Raw genomic sequence first — 23,140 nt, forward strand, 5'->3', positions numbered from 1 at the left:
TGACTCTTAGCTCCGTCCCACTCACTCTGTCCACTCAGGTGTGACAGGTGATCAGAGCCTCCATTGGTTCAGACCTCATTAGGGAGTTTAACATTGTAATTCAGAGCTCCTGTCGTTAGCATCATCGGCTGCAGCGTTAGCATTCAGCCCAAAGTAAAACAGCTGGTTGTTTCTGCTCGGCTGCAGCACATCTGTCGGTTTCACATGTTTTTAATCTAATGCGTCTTGTTAGCGCTGAAATACAGAACCACTTTACACGATGCAGGATGTTAAAGAATAAAATCTAATCTGTGACAGACACATACAGTATGGACTTCAACTGCAGGAGACGATCAGCTCTGCGGTTTGACTCTAAAGAGGAACTCTGCAGGATTTTTACCTTAACTACAGTAACAACATAGGCTATTTATTTATATATTACATATTTACATATTATTTATCCAAACGACGGCTGTTTAGAAGTTTGCTCCGATGTTTTTCGGAGAAGTGAAGCTCCACCTGTGGGAGCAGCGACCGGCTCGTCACAGAAGCAGCAGCCGGTCTGCAGAGCTGCTCGGCCGGCCAACCTCCGTCGTCATCCCGGGGGAGAAAACGATCGCTAATTAACTTACCCACAGGTTTTTAGAGGTTTACCGCCGGCTGGTTACATTATTTTTAGGAGATAAATGTTGGTCTCATTGATGAAATCTAACAATTGTGGCAGTCGCATTAGTTTGTTTAAAGTGAAGCTTCCTGTGTGTATCAGACAGAAGAGCAGCGCTGCCTCAGGGCTCTGGTGCCTACGGACACAAACCACCACATTTACATTAAGTTAACGTGGTTTTGAATACAGGATTTGTAGCAAAAGCTTGTCACGTTATGTGAAAGCCAGCAGAGACGACTGATGACGTATGTGATTGTTGAACCGGTGTCCCAATTCATAGGGATTGACTTTCAACCCTACTCCTTGTAGCTCCGTTTCAAGGGGCGAGGGTTAAGGGCTAGGGGTAGGGATGAAAATAAGAATTGGAATTGAGCCAAAGTATAAAACAGAATAAGTAAAAGTAAAGCAAAATAGAAATAAATACATTAAAGGTAAGGTAAATGAAAAAATAATTAGGATTTTAAAGGTATAATATGTAGGAATTCCCCCATCTAGCGGCGCGCTTGCATATCTTAACGTATTCTTGATGTTGCATTCAGGTGAAATCGGGCAGATGTCAGACAGACAACAGACGCTGCATGTAACAGGATAAACAAACATCTGACAACATGTTGTCATGGTGATGTGGTATTGTTTTAGTAAAATGACATCCGATTGGTTTGCCGACGGCCGTCTGCCTGACTGCACCTGAATGCAACACCAGTGCCTCCGTCCTTCCTCACACTACACAGTGGTGACAGTTTTAACAGGCCGTTTCCGTGGTTACCTACGGTCACGATGCAACATGGCCGCCTCGGTTCGGTGCGTCGCCCACTTATGTATTTGTAACGACTTGTAACAACTCATTCTAAGGAACCAGAAAGCTTTCATTTGTAGCAGCTGTGATTCACCTTCAGTCAAATACGGATTTATGAAAGACATGTTTGATTTTTGATCATAAAAAGCCAAATAAGTTACATACTGGGGCTTTAAGACAGGTAGAAGAGTTCATCTTTAAACCATGAGGTGGGTTTTCAGTTTGTGCTGCTTTTTTATTCTGGATGTTTACGTTTTTTAAATTTCTTTAATGAATATCAGGCAAAAATCTTGGACCACGACAACGTGAACTACCTGAAGAAAATCCTGGCGGAGTTGGCCATGGTTCTAGATCAGGTGGAGGCCGAGCTGGAGAAGAGGAAACTAGAGTATCAAGGTACGTCGTCAGGATTAAAGGGATAGTAGCATTTTTTTTAAAAGTGTGGTTGTATGATCTACAAATAGCCCCTAAGTACTTTAATTGCAGTAGAAGACTCTCTGCACTCCTCCCGTTAGCAACACCAGCCCATAATAGCCCTGCCCAGAGATTTACAACATACTGTACAGTGTTGTGAACAGACCCAAAGAAACGGCCTATTTTCACGGCCTAAAAGAGGTTTTACCTGAAAAATAATACACAGTTCCATTGTTCGCTATAATATAATTTTTTCCAGCCCTTCAAAGTGCAGGAAAAACACAGTTTTTATTTGGACCTAACCAACTCACGTATCCCTCCGCCCAGGGTTAGCGCCCGCCGATCAGCAGTTGGCTGCAAAAACTCAAACTCTTACCAAGAATATTTGTCTTATTTCTAGTCAAAACAATCTCTTTCTACTTAAAATCAGACTCATCACATTAAAAGCAGCTTGTTTTTAGACACTTTTTACTTCTTTCAAGCAGATTTTCACTTGAAATAAGTAGAAAAATCTGACAGTGGATCAAGTTTTTCTTTCTTATTACAAGCACAAAAAACTTGCTGCTTCACTGGCAGATTTTTCTACTTATTTCAAGTGAAAATTAGTTTGAAACAAGTGAAAATGATCTAAAAACAAGTTAATTTTTAGGTGATGAGTCTTATTTTAAGCAGAAAGAGATTAGTTTTGACTAGAAATGAGACATTTTGACAAGAAATTAGACAAATATTCTTGGAAAGATTTTGAGTTTTTACAGTGCAGAGAGTCTTCTACTGCAATTAAAGTACTTAGGGGCTATTTGTAGATCATACAACCCCACTTTACAGTAAAAAAAATGCTACTATCCCTTTAAGATCCAGCTCCTGTTGACGCCACACGGCTCCTAAGTGAACATCCTGTTGTGTGTCTGTCTGTGTGTGTGTGTGTGTCCTTCTCTCCCCCCCCACAGGTCAGAATCGTGAGTTGTGGCTTTGTGGACCTGACTTTACGCTAGCCGACGTCTGCCTCGGAGCCTTGTTGCACCGGCTCAAGTTCTTGGGACTTTCTAAGAAATACTGGGAGGACGGCAGCCGGTCCAACCTGCAGTCCTTTTTTGTGCGCGTGCAAAAACGCTACGCTTTCCGCAAGGTGCTGGGCGACATCCACACGACGCTGCTGTCCGCCGTGCTGCCCAACGCCTTCAGGATGGTAAAAAAGAAGCCGCCGTCCTTCTTCGGCGCCTCGTTTCTCATGGGCTCCCTGGGAGGGATGGGCTACTTCGCCTACTGGTTTTTAAAAAAGAAATACATGTAGTGAATGCCCCTCTTGTTGTGTTCAATGTCTGTGTATTTGTGTGATGTTTCAACTTTTCTGTAATGTTTTATGACTGCAGGAAAAAAAAAAACATAATGAATCTATATAGAGAACACTATTACTTACCTGGGTGAACAAAGAAATATTAAAACATTCCATGAAGAGAAATAATTCTTGACAGCACATTTTCTGGTGATCAAGGCCTTCATCCAGTTTTAAAGGAGAATTACCGTTTTTTTTTTTACAATCTGGACCTTATTTCTAGCATAACATACGATCATTTCCTCCCCCAGATAACTTTGGTGTCATTACAAGTGGTTGTGATGAAATGAGCTCCAGCCGAGAGGCGCGTATATCCGTATAATGGAGTCTACAGGGCAGCAGAATGCAGCCTCTAAATAACACATTATCTGCAGAGAAACTCCTTCATTTCACCAATATTTAGTTGTGATAGGCTAGTGCTATTCCCCTCTGAGTCCGGGGTTAGCTGTTATCAACATCCGGGGTCTGTAGGTTGACCTACTGACCTCTGACCTGGATGATGTCATCTCCGGGCGGCTTGTTGCTACCACTATTTTTTTTTTCCCAACATTATTTGACAAAATCATGTACAAACAACATGGCTTACATCAATTTTAACATTCCCAAGGAGCAGGTGCATTGAGGAATGCAGAATACAGACTTTACAAAATGAGAAATATATAAATGAAATAAAATAAAATAAAATAAAGTAAACAACTTTAGCTAGGGCTTTTGTCGCAGAGCATATTTTTCAAATGAACTGAAAAGTTTCATTGCATATTTACTTTTCATTATGTTTCGGGCTTTGGTAAGAGAGAGAAACACACACACACAACAACATATAACCTAGGTTTCACTTTCATGTATTTACACTTGTGTATGTTTTTCCGAGGATGAGTATATTATTTACCAGAAAGTCCCATTCATTATTGTCCATAACAACTCCATGTTGCTACCGCTAACGCTACGGTTCGTTTCTGCTCATTTCATCACAACCACTTGTAATGACACCAAAGTTATCTGGGGGAGGAAATGATCGGATTTTATGATAGAAATAAGGTCCAGGTTGTAAAAAAAACCCGGTAATTCTCCTTTAATCTGTGGGACGTCGCAGGTGCACTCGAAAAGTAGAAACCCAGACGAATCGTTACAACACACAGTTTAACGCCGACCGGGGTTGACTGACCTTAACGCATGCCACTACACTATTATCTTCATTATTACTCATTCCTGCTCCTCACACAGACACACACACACAAACACACACTCCTGCACCTCCTTCCATCTGCCTGAGGTTTCACCTGTAAAAACCAAACCCACAGGAACGTGTTGTGATCAAATCCTTTCTGATAAAGTGCTGCGCTGCCAGAAAACTGCCAGATGACGTGGAGACGGGAAGGAGGCAAAGACCCGGGGACAGTTCCACGTTTCTTTAGGGGGGTGAATCTGTTCATGTGGTTTATTTGATAAAACTTAGATGGAAAAGATTGATGCCGCCCTCGTGCAGTTTGTTTAAAGGGATAGTTCACCCAAAATTGAAATTTCACTCATTATCTCCTCCGTGGCTCCTCTGAGTTACAGGGGGTCTCGGCGTAGCAGTGCATGTCCATATAACGGTTGCAAATGGATACCAACTGTCTTCATAACAAAAAGACACACCAAAAAACATCCAAATACCTCCATGCTGCTCGTATGTAATGTCCGTCTTGTATTGAAGCGCAGAAATGCAAAATTGTCCCGAAAAAAATTAAATAAGTCTATATTTCAAGCTTGTTTCGTAGCGGAAGCTCCTCTTCCGCTACAAACAAGCTTGAAAAATAGACTTTTTAAAAAAAATTTCAGGACAATTTTGCATTTCGGGGCTTCAATACAAGACGGACATTACATACGAGCAGCATGGAGGTATTTGGATGTTTTTTGGTGTGTCTTTTTGTTACGAAGACAGTTGGTATCCATTTGCAACCGTTATATGGACATGCACTGCTACGCCGAGACCCCCCCTGCTTCGCACATGGATGTGACAGCAGCAGATGTTACGACGTGCAGCTTTGACGTCATATCAGAGCCTGAATGTCAGTAAATTCAAGTAAAAATACAGACTTCACTTATCCTGTGCGAATGCACCGCAAGAAACACAGACGTGGGGGGGTAATATACTAATCATCGTCCCCAGGTAATACTAATCCCGTGCGAATAGGGCTAAAGACACCAAATACAAAAAGAACAAATACTGAAGAATACGGCGAGGTGTTAGAGGAGCCGAGCGTTGTATCATCTCCTCTTGTAGCGGCTTGGCTGAAACAGATATTTACAGACACGTAGAAGTTACGCACTATAGCTTTAAAACTGTTTCAGACAGTTTCTCCTGAGAGAGGAAGAAAAAACAAAAAGATACGGAGGTTTGAGGACAGGAAGGTGTGTGTGAGTGAACAGGCAGATTTAGCGTTTTGTGTAATAATGTATTTCATTTGTATTTTCAAGAAGAGTGGCATCAATCGTTTTGTCATCTTTCTCTTAGCAACTGAACAAATGAGCAGATTTTTCCCCCCGGAGTTGAACTGTCCCTTTAAATAACTGTACACCCCCCCCCCCCCCCCCCACACACACCCACACACACACGTAGACACACATATAGACACACAAACACACACACTTGTGCGCTCAGAGTCAGTTTATTTAGAGCACCACAGGTCACACAGCACAGTGGTCGACTGTCACTCTCTTTGTCGCTGCGCACGAGGTCGAAGGTCGAAGGTCAGAGGCAACAACAGTGATTCAGTGTGTGTGTGTGTCGTCTGCATGCACACACACACACACACAGGTTTAGTCCAGTCATTTTAAGCCAAAAAAGGGGTCAACGTTGAACAAATTGCAACAGAATCAAACTCAACTGGTTTTGTATCCTCAACATGTCCTGAATGAGGGAAAAAAGCCCCGAAGAATTCCATTAGGGGAAAGTTTAGAAAAAGACCCAAACATATCCCATTATACGCATAAAAAACATTTTTTTTCACGTGAATAGCCTACATTGGTTCCATTCCTTAAGTTTTTTAACTGTAATATGTTAACAAGACTGAACAAGATATTTTCACCTGCTCTACCCAATGTTTAGATCAGGTGCTGTATGTATGCAAATTAGCCATACGTAATTGGATTATGCACTGTTGGCTCATGTCATACCTGCTCTACTAAGGATGTGGCTGTCTTGAAAAATTGCAGTCATCTTGAAATTTAAAGTGGTCAACTAGTCGGTTGACCGATGGAGTCGACTCATTCCAGTTTCCATGCCGGTACCACCACAGCAACTTCATATACATGTGCCGTCAAAACGGTGGGATTTATGCAAATGTATGCACATTTATGCAAATTAGCTCATGTTAACAAAGAATTTCAAAAAACTTGTAATACATTTTTTGTTTGTCTTAATGTAAGTAATCAACTCAGTAATTTTAATGGAGATATCTAAAAGTTAAAAATTGTACCCTATTCATGTGAAAAAAATGTTTTATATGCGTATAAATGGGATATGTTTGGGTGTTTTTCTAAACTTTCCCCTAATGGGATTCTTCTGGGCTTTTTTTCCCTCACTCAGGACATGTTGAGGATACAAAATCAGTTGAGTTTGCTTCTGTTGCAATTTGTTTAACCTTTTCTCATAAAATGACTGGACTAGTTGTTTAGTGTTGTAGTCGACGGTGACCTCTGACCTCTGACCTCGTGCTCGGCCCACGTGAGCCACAGACGTTCCCGACGTCTGCAGCTCCTCCTGACAGATGCAAGATTGTTTTTAGATACGGATTCTTTACTTTACTAGATATTTTTACTTCCACATCTACGTCACCTACCTTTATTTGACCATGCTGAATCTTTAATGAGCTCAGAGGGTTTAGTTTAGTGTATAAAAAGGGACCGGGCGAGACGAGAGGAAACGCTGACTCATCTCCGTTGAAGTGAAGGAGTGTGATGATGATGATGGATGAAGGGAACTAAAGAATGAGGAGAAAGCCCTTTCCCCTCCGCGGCCGCCTCACCAGCTGTCTCACAGTTCCTCCACGCAGTTTCTGCTTTATTTTTGGTTTTTCCTGCTCTGCACTCGTTCGCCTCTTATCTCTGCTTTTTTAATTTTAATTTTTATTATTTCTCCGTCAAAACCTCTCATCAGGGTTTAACATGTTAGGAAGCCACGGCTCGGTGCGTGAGGTCCAGGCTGGTTAGATTATCATTATTATATATTATTATTATTATTACAACAGACGCTCTATAACAGTTGGTGTTTGATGAACAGTGACATTAAGTGTCTGTTAATGTGAACAGAGGAAGATGAAATGATCTCCTAAAGACATAAAGTTAAACATGAAACACTCTTTTTTCAATATTTTAATCAATATCAGTGTATTATTTTAGTTTTCTATAGTTCTAGAGTGAAAAAGTGAAGTGTAAATACCTTGGTCAGAGTTCTCTGAGAGCTCAAGTCTCCTGGGTTTCCCATTCTTTAGCTGCTGCTGCTTTGTTTCCCTTTTTCACTCTGAAACTGTAGAAAATTACAATAATACACTGATATTGATTAAAATATTGAGAAAAAAAGGGTGTTTCTTGTCTTTTGGAGATCATTTCATCTTCCACTTAGTGAACTGTTGTAACATTAACAGACATTTTAAACCTGAGGATGATCTGTTGAACCGTTTGCTCGCTCCCTGTTTGTGCAGGTGTTGAACCAAAGACGAAAAACGATCAGAGCTCCGGTCGCCTCGCTGTGTTTTATATCTGATAATTAAATCTGACCTTCATTAGGAATAAGAGTATAGGAACTGTGTTTTATTAAAGGGATAGTTTTAACACCCAAAATTGAAATTTGAAACTCATTATCTCCTCCCCCTCATGTGGACTAAGGGCTGGGAGAAGTTTCAGAGTCCTCCGTGGCTTCTCTGAGTTACAGGGGGTCTCGGCGTAGCAGTGCATGTCCATATGACGGTTGCAAATGGATACCAACTGTCTTCGTAACAAAAAGACACACCAAAAAACATCCAAATACCTCCATGCTGCTCGTATGTAATGTCCCTCTTGTATTGAAGCCCCGACATGAGAAATTGTCCCGAAAAAAATCAAATAAGTCTATAATTCAAGCTTGTTTTGTAGCGGAAGCTTCTCTTCCTGGTCCATCCAAATCTCGCAGAAATATAGACTTATTTAATTTTTTTCGGGACAATTTCACATTTCGGGGCTTCAATACAAGAGGGACATTACATACGAGCAGCATGGAGGTATTTGGATGTTTTTTGGTGTGTCTTTTTGTTACGAAGACAGTTGGTATCCATTTGCAACCGTTATATGGACATGCACTGCTACGCCGAGACCCCCTGTAACTCAGAGAAGCCACGGAGGACTCTGAAACTTCTCCCAGCCCTTAGTCCACATGAGGAGATAATGAGGGAAATTTCAATTTTGGGTGAACTATCCCTTTAAGGTTCAGTCTGATGGGATGCGATGGTGTAGCAGCGATGCATGAGAAGAAAACAGGGAGTTTTGTTTGCATGAGTAGAAAAGACGTTAAAAAAAAAAGGCACAAAAGACTAAATTAGAATAATATTAGATTGTTTTTTTTAATAAAAGGAAACTTGGGTGTAAAGATTTAATCAGATTAATCCGTGTGGTTGTTGTCACGGCGACGCTGTGAGGAGGGAAACGTCTGAACCAGCCGTGCACTGTAAAACACAACACCGGCTACAGTTTCATTATTACTGCTTCTTCTCCTTCTGGACCTGAACCTCCTGGATCGATCGCAAACACAAAGAGTCGAAGTTTGAGGAAAAAAAAAAAGTCCTAGTTGTGATTTGTGGCCATTATATTTCACTATAGTATTTTTTTATTTTTTACGTTTTATTTTTTATATTTCTATATATATGCATTTATTTATGGTGCTTTTTATGATGTTTGTTCATAAGCCTTAATTTATTCAGTTGCCATCAATAAAAAAAAAAATAATGAAAATGAAAATGACACATTCTGTTTTTTTTTATTATTATATTATCATTCACTTTCCAGCTTATTCCTGTAAATATATAACTATATGACAGTAAATATATATATAACTATATAACTGTGACTGTCTGTCGGGTCCTGACAATCATTCTTCTCCTCACACTGTGTTTTACACTCTTAAAAATATTTCTATAATTTACTTCCTAAAAATCTCGTTGGTTTTACTCAAGTCAACAAACCATGAAAACATCAAAACCAAAAACAAAGTGTTTGTTTGTCAGGAACATTTACACACAACATAAACACACAAACAGACCCAGAAATATGGATTAATACACATTAGTGAGTTTTTATGGCCGTGAGATGTCGACGTCGTCTTTGTTTTTGGCACCGATTAATTAATTTACTTGGCAATGTCAGAATAAACAGGTACAAATAGATCAATAAAATCTAATTAATGACCAGAAAAGTTGAAATTTAAACCATTAAATTGGTTAAATGAATGAAAAACCAAATGTTCCGATTGTGAGAATTTGTTTTGTTTCACCTGACACTAAATTGAGTGTCTGTGAATTTTGGACCAATCAAAACATTTAACTTTACAGACTCAATCATTAATACAAATGTTGGATTTTTAATCCTCATTTTAATCCTTTTAAGGGATTTTAATAATTATGATTCATGTTTCCAGTCTACAGAGAGTTTATGACGAAGCGTTAAAGAGATTTAAATATCTATTGTTCAAGTACGACGTCTTCCTTCCTAGTGAATGTAACACGTCTGGATTTGTTCTGAAGGACGTTTTTCATAAATACGAAGATGAACATCTACTGTACATTGGTCAGAAAAACAAAAACAAAACCAAAACCAAACAAACACGTGTTGTTGTCAGTGCAGCTGTAAACGGTCTCTAGTGTTCCCACTCAGATTCTCTAATAAAACTGATGATTCGTCCGTGAGAGAAGTTTCTTTAAGGCAACGAACGGGCGACTGAAGAGCAGCGTCTTGGTTCTGTCTCATGTTACCAAAGAGTCATTTTGGGAACAGCAGCAGCTGCCGAGCAAAGGGACGACCTTTCACTGTGAGGAGGGAATAACTTAAAGGGATAGGTCAACATTTTGGCAAATAATCCCTATAGTCATAGCAGTAGGTTCGTTACCTTTAATTGTCGGTGCAAGCTATTTTTAGAACGGCGGAGCAGAGCCGTGAGCTGCTCAGAGCTACGCTACGGAGGCTCATTATGGGATTTCTTGCATCAAACTCATCAAATACACAATCCAACAACTCCACAACGCTCTGGTGGACAAGTTGTGAGCTGCACATTCACCACGCTATGAGATAATAACACAACGTTACCACACAGAGTTGTTTTAGAGGGAAATTCATGCAAAACAGCTGATGCACGTTGCCTTCAGGGACAGTTTTTCATCAACAGTCTCTGCATTTACCTCTAAAACAACTCTGTGTGGTAACGTTGTGTTATTATCTCATAGCGTGGTGAATGTGCAGGTCACAACTTGTCCACCAGAGCGTTGTGGAGTTGTTGGATTGTGTATTTGATGAGTTTGATGAGGGAAACCAAAGAAATCCCATAATGAGCCTCTGTAGTGTAGCTCTGAGCAGCTCACGGCTCTGCTCCGCCGTTCTAAAAACAGCTTGCACCGACAATTAAAGGTAACGAACCTACTGCTATGACTATAGGGGTTATGGTGATGGGCCAGTTTGACAAAATGTTGAACTATCCCTTTAAAAATAGCAGATTTGGACCTGGAGATGGATCGGTGTTGGTTTTATTAGCAGCGGTGGAGCAGAGCGATGAACAGAACGGCAGCAGCTGCGTCATCATCATCATCATCAGGCTCGTTGTTTCCGCTCCTTCGGCTGGCGCTGCGACGGTAACCCGGGCGACCATCGCCGCGGGTACCAGACCCGGTAGGTGAGGTACCAGCCGGCCAGGCCGCACGCCGTCCCCAGCAGCTTGTCCTGCGTGTCGTGGAAGTAGACGCAGGTGCAGAGGAACATCCACACCCAGGTCAGCACCACGAGGTTCAGCGCCACGTACAGCAGCCGCAGCAGCAGCTGCAGCAGCAGCAGCGCTCGCCGCAGCACGCCGCCGCCGCCAGAGAGGCCGAGGCCGCCGCCGCCGGAGAGCTGCACTGGCGCCGTCGCCGTGGTTTCCTCCATGATGACCAGCGCCGAGTACGACAGGATGAAGCAGTGGCCCGAGATGTCCCAGCCCGACCACAGGAAACCGGCTCGTCTGCACGCCGCTTTGGACACGAACTCGCTCTTCATGACGACATCGACGACATCGGCGGCGGCGTTGGAAGCATCGTTGGTGGTATCGGCAGCGATATCGGCGTGGTTCGATTCGTGACAGAAGCCGGTGGCGTCCTCGATGTAGAAGAAGGTCTCGGTGAAGACGTACCAGACGGACGTGGCGACCGCCAGGGACAGCAGGTGGCGGCCGACGGACGACGGGACGACGCGGCCGCTCAGCACGGGAGGGAGGAGGAGGAACGGCGCCAGAAGAGCCAGCGTCCAACCCCACGACAGCTTGACCAGATACCTGCAGCACCAACACCACACGGGACAGAAGAGAAGCAGGAGAAACATTAAAGAGGACATATTATGCTCATTTCTGCTTCTTGACATGGTACCTTGATGTTTAAAAGTAATGTTAGTAACATGCTTTGGTCAGAAAAACCAACAGATTGAGCACAGCTGGTTCTCTACACACCAGTTTCACAGCCCTGCTCTAAACGGTCGGTTTAGAACCTTCGCTCTGGTAGCTGAGGTAACCATGGTAACCATGGGAGCGAGGGCTTGAATGTTCACATCACCCGGCTTGTGATGTAATAAGCCGGGTGAAATTAAAACGGCTTGTTAAGAGACACATTTTCTTACTATGGCAGTTTACAAAATGTTGACGTTAGGGGTGCACCGATTATTCGGTAACCGAATATATTCGGCCGAATATTGCAAAAAAAGCAACATTCGGCCTTCGGTGGAATGAGCGCAAAGCAAGGCCGAATATTAAAGGGACAACGAGGAGTTTTGGAAAAGCGAAGCGTTTTCACACTACATTTATGAGCCTCCGCGCGCACCGTACATTTCTTTGACCCGGCGCAAGACGGACTCATGTTTTCATTCATCAAAAATTAAAGTCAGAGGTTCAAAGAGGTTCACATACCATCGTAGTTCCGACCATAAACGGCGATTCTGCGGCGTTATTCTCATAACTCGCCATGAAGGAAACGCTGGTCGGCTCGACCAGCATTTCCGCCACCACTAATAATAACAAAATAACGATAGAGACAGATCGATATATTTAGCGAAAATGGAGCCATTAACAAGTGTGAGTAGCGGAGATTCATCCACATTAACGTGAGACTTTTTTATAACCGAATAGAAACTCCTCGTTGTCCCTTTAAAAAAAAAAAAAAAGTCTGATAAATACGCGATCGCGCGACGATGGAAACGGCAGCTTAAACCTCATAGAGCTTCATTAGTAGGTGACTCCTACTGCTGGAAAAACAACAGCAACAAGAGCAGTGGGGGGGGGGGGAGCTGCACAGCGACCGCGCACCGCTGCACGTCGCTCCAAGAGCTCGGTGCCGGTGCGTCCTGTCAGCGGAGACACGGCCACTGAGAGGACTGAGTGAGGGGACCGTTCCCGTAGCAACGCGCCTTTTAATTAATCGTTTAAAAACCAAACAACAACATGCTGAGTAGGCTACGAGAGGGAGAGACGGCTGCAGCAGTTAAACCGAAAGTTCCTCGTCCCAGCCTGTCGCCAACTCCGTCCGTGGCCGACGTCTTTTAAAACAGTGTTTCCCAACTTTGGGGTCGGGACCCCACGTGGGGTCGCCTGAAATTCAAGTGAGGTCGTCTGAAATGTCTAGCAGCCTAATTGATGAATTAAACAAAATCTGACCAAGAAAGGTTAGGAACCACTGTTTGAAAAGTCACTTGGGTTTTTTTGATGAGCAACGGCAACTGGAATATTCAAAAACTGTCAGAATAGTCAATAAACATTTACTTTCTTTGAAAATTAAGTTAAAAAAAAATATTTTATTTAAAAACTTTATAACCACTTCCAGTATTCGGTATTATTCGGTTATTCGGCCAAGCGTTTTGATTTTATTCGGTATTCGGCTTCGGCCAAAAAAATGCCATTCGGTGCACCCCTAGTTGACGTAGTTGTCAAAACTGACGTTTAAGGGGTGAGGAGGCAAATACACATACTAAGGCAATGAAAAAGTGAGTTTTGCATAATATGTCCCCTTTAAAGGGACAACGAGGAGTTTCTATTTGGTTAAAAAAAAGTCTCATATTAATGTAGATGAATCTACGCTACCCACACTTGTTATTGGGCCCATTTTCGATAAATATATGGTTTTGTCTCTATGGTTATTTTGTTATTATTAGTGGTGGTGGAAATGCTGGGCGAGAATAGATAGATAGATAGATAGATAGATAGATAGATAGATAGATAGATAGATAGATAGATAGATAGATAGATAGATAGATAGATAGATAGATAGATAGATAGATAGATAGATAGATAGTACTTCAGGGTTTCCCGCAGCGGTTTCCTGTTAAGGCGGCCGCCTTAACAACAAAGAGCTGCCGCCTAAACTAACGTCTTAAAAAAAAAAAAATGTAGCGATATTCCCCCCCCCCCCCCCCCCCCCCCCCCCCCCCCCCGCCGCCACGATCCCCCCCCCGTCGGACGAGCGCCTTCATTCATCTCCGCATCTTCTCACACACATACACGCCACAGAGAAACGCGCATGCATTACAGCATGCAATACGGGTCAGAAGTTACGAGTGGCCGTTATAGTGACTTTCACCGGTAAAACAGGTCGGAGAAACACGAGTGGGTTGCCTGGAACGCTACAAAGTCGTAAGTTGTGACTTGAAGCTGTAATTTACGATTTCAAAAGCCTGCCTGGAACGCAGCATTAGCGAAAACGACCGCACCACTTACTTCTGCTTTAACTAACACATTTTCTGGGGGAAACACTGTACTTTATTAATCCCTTGGGAGGTTACCCTCAGGGAAATAACGCCGCCGAATCTCCGTTTATGGTGGGAACTACGGCGGTATGTGATCGTCTTCCAACCTCTGACTTTAATTCTTGATGAATGAAAACATGAGTCTTGGCTCTTCTTGGCTTTTCCAAAACTCCTCGTTGTCCCTTTAAATATTTATCTTTTTACTTTTAATTTCAATTATTGCATCAAGGATTTATTTTGGTTTCAGTCGGAGAGACATTTAATTATACAGAACTAACCTTTATTTCAATGTGAATTTGTGTCTACAAACTAAATATGTGGATTAAGTATGAGGCAAAGGTTTGGACAGTTTCTCAAATGAATTGATTTGCTAGAGAATCTGTTAGTGAATATAAGAATAAAAGTTGTATGTGTTACAAATTTACATTAAAGTGAGAGAAGCTTCATTATATTTATAAATTCAACTTGTGATACGTTACATACTTGTGCTTTAAAGACATAATATTTGCTGTTACACAATGTCAGTGTTTCAGTTATTTGACCAATTTTAAGAGTAAATGTCATTGTGCAAAAAGTCAGTTATTATTAATCTAAACCTTGTACAGACTCTGCTGTCGACTCGATGACGGTGTTCACTTCAGTACAGTGAACTTCTCTGTGTTGACTGTAGAACTGCAGCTCCACATCATTTCTATTTCATTTATCTTTTTCATTTTTATGAGGTTTTCTTTCTTTTCAACTATTTAGGTTGTATAGTTTACAGTTGTAATTTTTGTATTTATTAATGTCCAATAGTTTCTTTTCTGCTCTACAGCTGTCAACACTGTATAAATGATTTTTAATTCTGTTCTTGTAAATAACTGTATATACTCTTGAAATAATTTGGCACACAACTGTTTTAAATATATTTTTATATGTTTGCTTTATATCGTTTTATATTCCTATATTTGCATATTTTTCTACTGTTTCTTACCTTGTATGCTACAATGCTACTGTAACAAGTTACAACCAAATTTCCCGTGTGTGGGATAAATACATAAACAGTCTTTTATGTCCTTTTTATTTAATCTGCCAACTTGTGTTTATGTTTATGTAGCTACATGTTTAGTTAATGTATAGATCTAGGGACAGAAAAGCAGTAAAAAGAAACTCAGAAATTGAATCAATAGATTTTTAGAGGATCAAAACACCTGCAGATTATTTCACAGGCGGATCAATCAACTGATCGATCAGTTGATTGGTGATTTGGAGCTTTATCTTTTCTATATAATATTCTTTTCTATTTTCACACAGCTACAGCAGCATGTACCGTATGTTTATGTACGGTACATGTTTAGGTAATGTATAGATCTAGGGATAGAAAAGCAGTAAAAAGAAACTCAGAAATTAAATCAATAGATTTTTAGGTTATCAAAATACCTGCAGATGATTTTAGATAGATAGATAGATAGATAGATAGATAGATAGATAGATAGATAGATAGATAGATAGATAGATAGATTTTATTGATCCCAAGCTGGGAAATGACAGTGCAGCAACAACATATAGTATAAGAATATAAAGAACAAACTATACATAATAAAATAGTAAAATATAAAGAACAAACAGCCCGAACAGATTTGGAGCTTTATCTTATTATTTTCTATTTTCACACAGCTACAGCTTTAACCTAACTTTTGCTCTTTAGACATAAATCCGGACAGGTAAGGTAGGCTACAGCTACACGGTGGGTGAACTACTACAGGTGTGTGTGTGTGTGTGTGTGTGTGTGTGTGTGTGTGTGTGTGTGTGTGTGTGTGTGTGTGTGTGTGTGTGTGTGTGTGTGTGTGTGTGTGTGTGTGTGTGTGTGTGTGTGTGTGTGTGTGTCTGAAGCCGGTGACGTCATGCTAACAACCACCCGGTGGCTAGCGCAGTTAGCTTACAGGTTGAGGACGTTCCTGCTGCTGCTGAAGTAGGAGGCGGGAACCAGGTCCAGGTCCTTGAGAACCGAGCCGAGGACGGAGAGCAGCGGGAAGAGCCACGGGAAGTAGAGCCGCAGCAGCCGGGTCCTCCGCAGGGACACCAGGCTGTTCACAACCACACTCAGCGCTGCGTCCGCCGCCGCCATCTTCACTTCACTGTCACCAACGGCTGCTGCTTGGTTGGTTGTTGGGTGGGGTTTTTTTTTTTTTTCAAACTTTATTGACACCGAGGATTCAGAACAGTGACAGTGACACATAGAGCAGAGGTGTCAACACACCACATACTAATAATAATAATAATAATACTAGGCTACTAATATGAATAATAATGAAAATAATAATAATGATAATAACTTTTACGAAAAAAACAACAACTTTATTGATACCGAGGATTCAGAACAGTGATGGTGACACAAAGATCAGAGGTGTCAACACATACTAATAATAATAATAATAGTAGGCTACTAATATGAATAATAATGAAAATAATAATAATGATAATAACTTTTACGAAAAAAAAAACACACAAAAAACAACAACTTTATTGACACCGAGGATTCAGAACAGTGACAGTGACACAAATGTGATTGCAGACAACACACAACATGCTGATAACTACTGAACTACTACAACTACAACTAATATGTTTTTATTAATTTTGCACTGTTTTTATTTATTCACTTATTTACTTATTTATATTTACACTCTTGTGTCAATGTTAATAACTGGCTGTGTGCTTTTTTATTGCCCCTTGGGGACAAATAAAGTTTTACTGAACTGAATCATGGAAATAATAATAATTTCTTTTTTAAACTTTATTGACACAGAGGATTCAGAACAGTGACAGTGACACAGACATAGACATATGGACACAGAGAGCAGAGGTGAGTCCAGAGCACAAGTCAACACACAACATGCTAATACTAATAATAATTTTAATATGAATAATAATTAATATAATAAGAATTTTATTAACCTTTTAAAAAAACAAAACTTTATTGACACAGAGGATTCAGAACAGTGACAGAGAACAGAGATGAGTCCAGAGCACAAGCCAACAAACACACAATATAAATGTCTCGATAAAAGAATGAAACAACAAAAATTAAACACAAAATTAAGGTTAACAAATTACAAATCAGCCTAAAATAATATACTTCTATAGCCTACTTCTACTACTACTACTAGGCTACTACTAATGCTGATTCTAATACTACTAAATAATAATAGTTATAACCTGTTTTTCTTTTCTTTTTTTTCCAATTACAAAACATCAATATTACATTTATATCAATGGTGGGCAACATATTATAACTGGTAGACACTATATAAATATAAATGCTGTCTCATATGTGCTTTATTTGTATGTTTTGTGTATATTTATATGGGATGTATGAAACAGTAGCTTATTAAGTATCTATAATGTACTTCCTGCCATTCTCTGTCTGTCTTTTAATTTTCTTATTTGTTTATTATGGACTATGTGTCTGAAATAAAGAATCATATTTTCAGTGTGATAAATATTATGTGTTTGTTTGGGACATGGATTGGGATCATGGATGTAGATTATGATTGGGATCGCCTCTGGCCGGTTCTTCCTGGTTGTGAGTCACTGTGACGTCACTGCAGATGAACCAATGAGGCTTCTCTGGCGACGCCTGCTGGACAGAGTGCTGTACTACATCAATGTTAGATGACAAGGTGTTCATTATTGTGAATGCAAGGGGGAGTTTAACATGTAAAGTTGTTCTTGTTCTTTTTAAATGTACAGACATCTGACAGTAGAATGGAAATTTAAAAAAAACATTAATCAGAAATACATTTAAAAGTTTTTTTTTACATCAGAAACAGAATTAATCAGCTAGTGGACAGATGAAGTAACAAGTCACTGTTTTAGGATTGATCGACAGTGTGGAATACAGAACATATTATCTATGATATTTTATTTATTTTCAGTCTGAGCAAACATGACCCAGGGCTGCAAGCGCAAGAGCCCAAACTGACCTCAGTTCAGATTCAACCACAATTTAAAGAAAAAACCTGAACTAACTGGACTCGACAACACACTCACTGTTAAAGGGACAACGAGGAGTTTCTATTCGGTTATAAAAAAGTCTCACGTTAATGTGGATGAATCTCCGCTACCCACACTTGTTAATGGGCCCATTTTCGATAAATATATCGTTCTGTCTCTATCGTTATTTTGTTATTATTAGTGGTGGCGGAGATGCTGGTCGAGCCGACCAGAGTTTTTTACTTTCGGTTTCACAACGAGTCATGAGAATAACGCAGCTGAATCGCCGTTTATGGTCGGAACTACGACGGTATGTGATCGTCTTTGAACCTCTGACTTTAATTATTGATGAATGAAAACATGAGTCCGTCTTGCGCCGGTCAAAAGAATTTTACGGTGCGGAGGCTCATAAATGTAGTGTGAAAACACTTTGCTTTTCCAAAACTCCTCGTTGTCCCTTTAAGTTGTATGAACCGTGTGTTGTGTGTGTGTGTGGACTTTGAGTGTTTGCATGTCCGCTCTGTCCACCTTAAAACTTCTTCACTTTATCTGTCCTCATGTGGGAAATCTGACTTTAACAAATGTCTGTTTGAGATGCACTTAATTTATCTTCATTAATAATCTCCATGGAAACCCTCTGCTGCCTGAACGCGGTCATTACGCTGTCAGAGCTCAGGACTTTAACTCCACATGTTCAGACTTGGCTTGTGTTGTTTTCTTGTGACTTCAGTTTCCTCTGCTCATGCTGTTGCGCCTGCAGCTCCAGCTGAGTCATTACAGCGGTAGTGGAGGTTATAAATGCGTCTGAATGCAGGACAAAGTTTGTCCTTGATGCACTCTGACTTGGCAAACAACCTTCTCCTAGAAATACAGTTTTCCAGGCATGCCTGGTGTTTGGCTGATTGTTCTTGGAGCGTCGATGCCAGACTACAAACTGGCAGCAGGAAGAATGCACTGAGTTAAACAGCTACACATCACGGCTCAGACATCTGACCAGCAGAGTTGATTTGAAGCAACTGAGGCTGGATTTAAAAGGGTTTTTTTTATGGTGATGTGCCCTGAAAACACCGGCTCACATTTTGCTGCCAGAGATCCCCATGTGTGAACACGCTGAATGTAAACTCTGCATCAGGATGGAAATCTCAAGCAAACAGGAGAAATGTCATGACACATGAAAACTGAGGTGCAGACATCCAGGCCGGTTTTATCAGAAAGCAGGGTTCCTACAAGTTTCTTAAAGTTAAATTTAAGACTATTTAATACCTTTTTAAGACCATTTATACATGAAATTAAGACTTTAGTCGGCCTGTTTTACAGCCATATCGGCAAAGAAGAAAAATGAAATTCTTGAATTTCACAGTGTGCGTTTATTTGAAAAACAGTTCACAGTAACCGTGCAAATGAACAGGGGGTCTTCATAAATGAAGTCAACGCCTGAGTTCTGCACTCTTTGCAGAGATTATTAAATATTCGCGATTGACAAATAAAAACTTAAAAATAGAGAGAAGTTACAAACAGCAGGGCTTGACGCTAAGCTTTTTTCCAAGTAGCACTGTGCTACCATGCTGAAAAATTTAGTAGCACACAACATTTTTTAGTAGCACAATAAAATTTTTGCAGTTTTGGTGAAAATATCATTTTCAAACAAATAAAGTAGATTTAGCCTATAATCCTAACCCTGTAGACTAATTTTTAATGTTATAACTGGCTCTTTGCCTTAACAAAAATCAGGAAAGACAAACAATGCAAATATGTGTGAGAAAATAGAATATTTATTACAACCAATATTAGTTTTTAGTTTTGCGCTGTATGTGTGTGCATGTGGCCCGGGGGTGGGGGTGTTGATGAGCAGTGAACCTATATTTCCCTCAGTATAAAAAGCTGAACATTACATACAGGGCTCTACACTAAGATTTTTTAGGAGCACAATGAAAAATGTTGTAGCAGGCTGTTTAAGCCTTACATAATGCTGAGGGTCCAACATGACCCATTTTTACATTTGAGAACAGTAAAAACACCAAACATTTTTCTTTTTAATAATGTTTTAACATTAATAAAACTCAACAACCTGTCACACAAGCAGCTCCATGTTGCCCCTGTGTGATGTTCAGGGACAGGTCAGACAGGGAGCTTTGAGGTTGAAGTTTATATGAATGTTGCACTGTGAGACTGTGACCACATGTCAGCTGTTCTCACCGCGACAAGCGTTTTTTTTTTTTTTTTTGATAGCTCCGCGGTAGCCTCTTCCACCTAAGGGCTTCCTTCACCTTTCAAACGGGGCAGAGCTCCGTGTGAAACAGTAGGAGAGACACAGCCCGAGACCGTGTACCGGAGGAAGAAGCAGGTCGAACGTGCACGGGAAAAAGCGCTTCGCACCGAATGTGCGCTGCTACGGTGTCGCCTTGGCGTGCATGACGCGCGTCTACCTTGAAAGTAATGTGCGGAAAAGACGTTACATCTGAACGGCCCCGATGTGCACAAATGCGGCGGCCAAAATCACCAAACAGGCGGGGGGGGGGGGGGGGGTACTGCTCATGTTAAACAGCATGCAAAGCGGTGCATGCAGTTTCTGTCGGAGTCGCACTGATGCGACTGAATGCAATTTTTTATTCGCACGGGCTATTATCAACTCGCAAATGCGAGCAAAACTGTCGCACTGTCGAGCCCTGCAAACAGCACAATTTTTAAGACCCAAATATAAAAATTCAAGACTTTTTCAAGACTTTTTAAGGTATTATTTTCAAATTTGAAATTCAATGCTTTTAAGACTTTTTAAGACCCCGCGGGAACCCTGAGAAAGGCTGCGGCTTCTCTGCACTGGATGGAAAATGTCACTGTGAATTATTAAAACAGACTGAGCTCTGACGCTGCAGAGAGATCGGCCGCTTGTATTTTCAGTGTTCTGACAGGACCTTTCATTTGTTCTGTTGAAAATAAGATCATTTGTTCTTCTCAGAGGATGATTTCAGGAAAACAGTTAAATTGATGCATTTTCACAGCTTTTGTAGTTATAAACAGTCTCAGGGTGAAGCCTATTCAGACCTGTGGCTCATTTGCTTTGTTCAGATTCAGGAGCTAAAATGACACAATTGTTGTTGTTTTTATGTAACACTTTAATAACACAAAACAATATGTTTAATATGTTGCAATCGTCCCTGATCCATGTTGAAACTTAATTTCATTTAGTTTATTTGATAGGGACAATGCAGGTTAACATAGTAACACCTCCACTCGTTACAAACAACAAGTCAATGTGACTGATGTTCTGCAGACAGAGATTATAGCTGATGCTAGTTTCCAACTCCCGTCCCTAGTTCGGCTTCTACCTACCCACGTTTGGGGTCAGTTGCAACATCTGGATTCTTCCATTCAAATAAATATTGTGATTGATGCCATCTTTAAATGGCATGGCTAATTAGCAGACATACATACAGTAGCCTATATCTATAAAAGTTTGGTGAGTCTAGTCCAAATAGTCTCAGAGTAACTGAGAAAAATGTAAAAAAGTGTCAAAGTGCAACTGTCCTCAGTCTCCCCTATCTCTCTGGTGATGTTACATTGATGTGAAGTTTACTGGGTTTTCTCTTTTGAAGTCTTTTTCTGGTGAGTTCCCAAACCTAACAGAGGCTGATACTTGTGGCAGTTCAGGCAGAAAATCACACATAGGAACAGCTGATTGAGACTATTTGCGAAATCCGGTTTTAGAAGTCATGTCAAAAACAAGACTCACAATGACTGTTTTTAACTGTCGTCTATTTGATGTAGGCCTATGTCATCTGAAAACGACAAACAATAGAAACTGAGAAAGTGTAACTGAAATATGACAACACAGAATTGAAGTGTGCAGACAATTTGGCCCAAAGCTCAAACGCCACGTGTGATTTTCTTAAGTTGAGACAAAAACCAGATGTGAATAAAGTTTTCAAGTCTTATCAGATAGAAACAGTTCTGTTTATTTTACCGTGTATCATGGATCATCTCCACAATGTAAAGTCTTTTATAAGATGTTGTCATTTGAGAAACAAAAAACACATTATTTCAATTCATATTTTTATTGAAAGGTTAGAATAAACACATATTTTTTCTGTCACTGAATGATCAATTTAGTCAGTGATTAAATACTTGAGAGAAGAAATGTTTTCTTCACGTAACTGAGATTCCTGCATGAAGCCTGAATATCAGAAAAGCTCAGAACAAACAACAAAGCTTGTGTCGATGTAAGTACAATAACAGATTACTAGAGATGAGATTAACATGACATAGTTAAACACTTCAAACACTTCTTCAACACAGAGCTTGTTGGGTCAGTTAACATTACTTGAAGTGAAAGGACAACAATACATTGACAGGATTCACAGATATATGTTTTAGAAAGTTACATCAAGTTACATAGGTTGTCAAAAACATTCCCTGCATTCTTTGTTGTAAATGTTGATCACTTGTGACAAATGTTTATCACCAACCTTCTCACAGTTCAAGATCCAAGATCCTTCACATTCACAATCTCAGATTTTATGTATTTTGACTTGTAAGTAAGTAAAGTAAGTAAGTAAGTAATTAAAGTAAGTAAGTAAGTAAGTAAAGTAAGTAAGTAAGTAAATCTTTACATCCCAAACGGGCAAATGTTGTTACAGCAGCTGCTAGACATTTGAAGACACGACAGAAACTAAAAAGAGGCAAGAGGCACGCAGCACTGCTGTACAATGATAATAGCAGGTAAAATCAACAAAGCCACTATAAATCTATACGAAGGACCAGATAAAAAAAACAACAATGGATCAAACTTAAAAATAATTGTATGAAAACAAACTAAGAATTGATTAACTAACCCCAACCCTAAAATATTCATCCTTATCATGTTCACCAATTATTTTTTCTTTCCTTCTCTTCACTAAGCAGAAAACACAACGTAATCACACAAACCAATTTTGAAGGAAAATGCATTGATTTCAGATAGAAATTGACATATTCGTTTTTATGCCTCCTTCATTCTCCAGCG

General features: G+C 40.3%; 2 protein-coding genes across 2 annotated transcripts in view; one reads left to right on the plus strand and one right to left on the minus strand.

The window, feature by feature from the left end:
• Positions 1–3,144, plus strand: part of gdap1l1 (ganglioside induced differentiation associated protein 1-like 1) — a gene marked incomplete at both ends in the record, with an annotated part of 43,292 nt that extends 40,148 nt beyond the window's left edge. Inside the window, 2 exons of the mRNA XM_083974694.1 lie at positions 1,721–1,835; positions 2,801–3,144. Coding sequence (XP_083830820.1) covers positions 1,721–1,835; positions 2,801–3,144 — 459 coding nt within the window. The remainder of the gene's footprint in view (positions 1–1,720; positions 1,836–2,800) is intronic.
• A 7,676-nt stretch (positions 3,145–10,820) lies between these two features.
• On the minus strand, positions 10,821–16,288 carry fitm2 (fat storage inducing transmembrane protein 2). The gene is made up of 2 exons (XM_083975361.1): positions 16,089–16,288; positions 10,821–11,713 (listed from the first exon to the last, which is right to left on the minus strand). Exons 1-2 carry the CDS (start codon positions 16,271–16,273, stop codon positions 10,999–11,001), a joined length of 900 nt encoding a protein of 299 aa, XP_083831487.1. The 5' UTR covers positions 16,274–16,288; the 3' UTR covers positions 10,821–10,998.
• Positions 16,289–23,140: the final 6,852 nt, after the last annotated feature.

This window comes from Trachurus trachurus (assembly GCF_905171665.1).
Source record: "Trachurus trachurus genome assembly, chromosome: 7".
Lineage (NCBI taxonomy): Eukaryota > Metazoa > Chordata > Actinopteri > Carangiformes > Carangidae > Trachurus > Trachurus trachurus.

What these genes read in the sequence shown, in the direction of transcription:
- fitm2 (XM_083975361.1), bottom strand. Translation starts at nt 16,273, where the DNA reads ATGGCGGCGGCGGACGCAGCGCTGAGTGTGGTTGTGAACAGCCTGGTG. An exon ending in AGCAGGAACGTCCTCAACCT is followed by an intron (nt 11,714 to 16,088) that starts GTAAGCTAACTG and finishes TTGGTGCTGCAG; the next exon opens with GTATCTGGTCAAGCTGTCGT.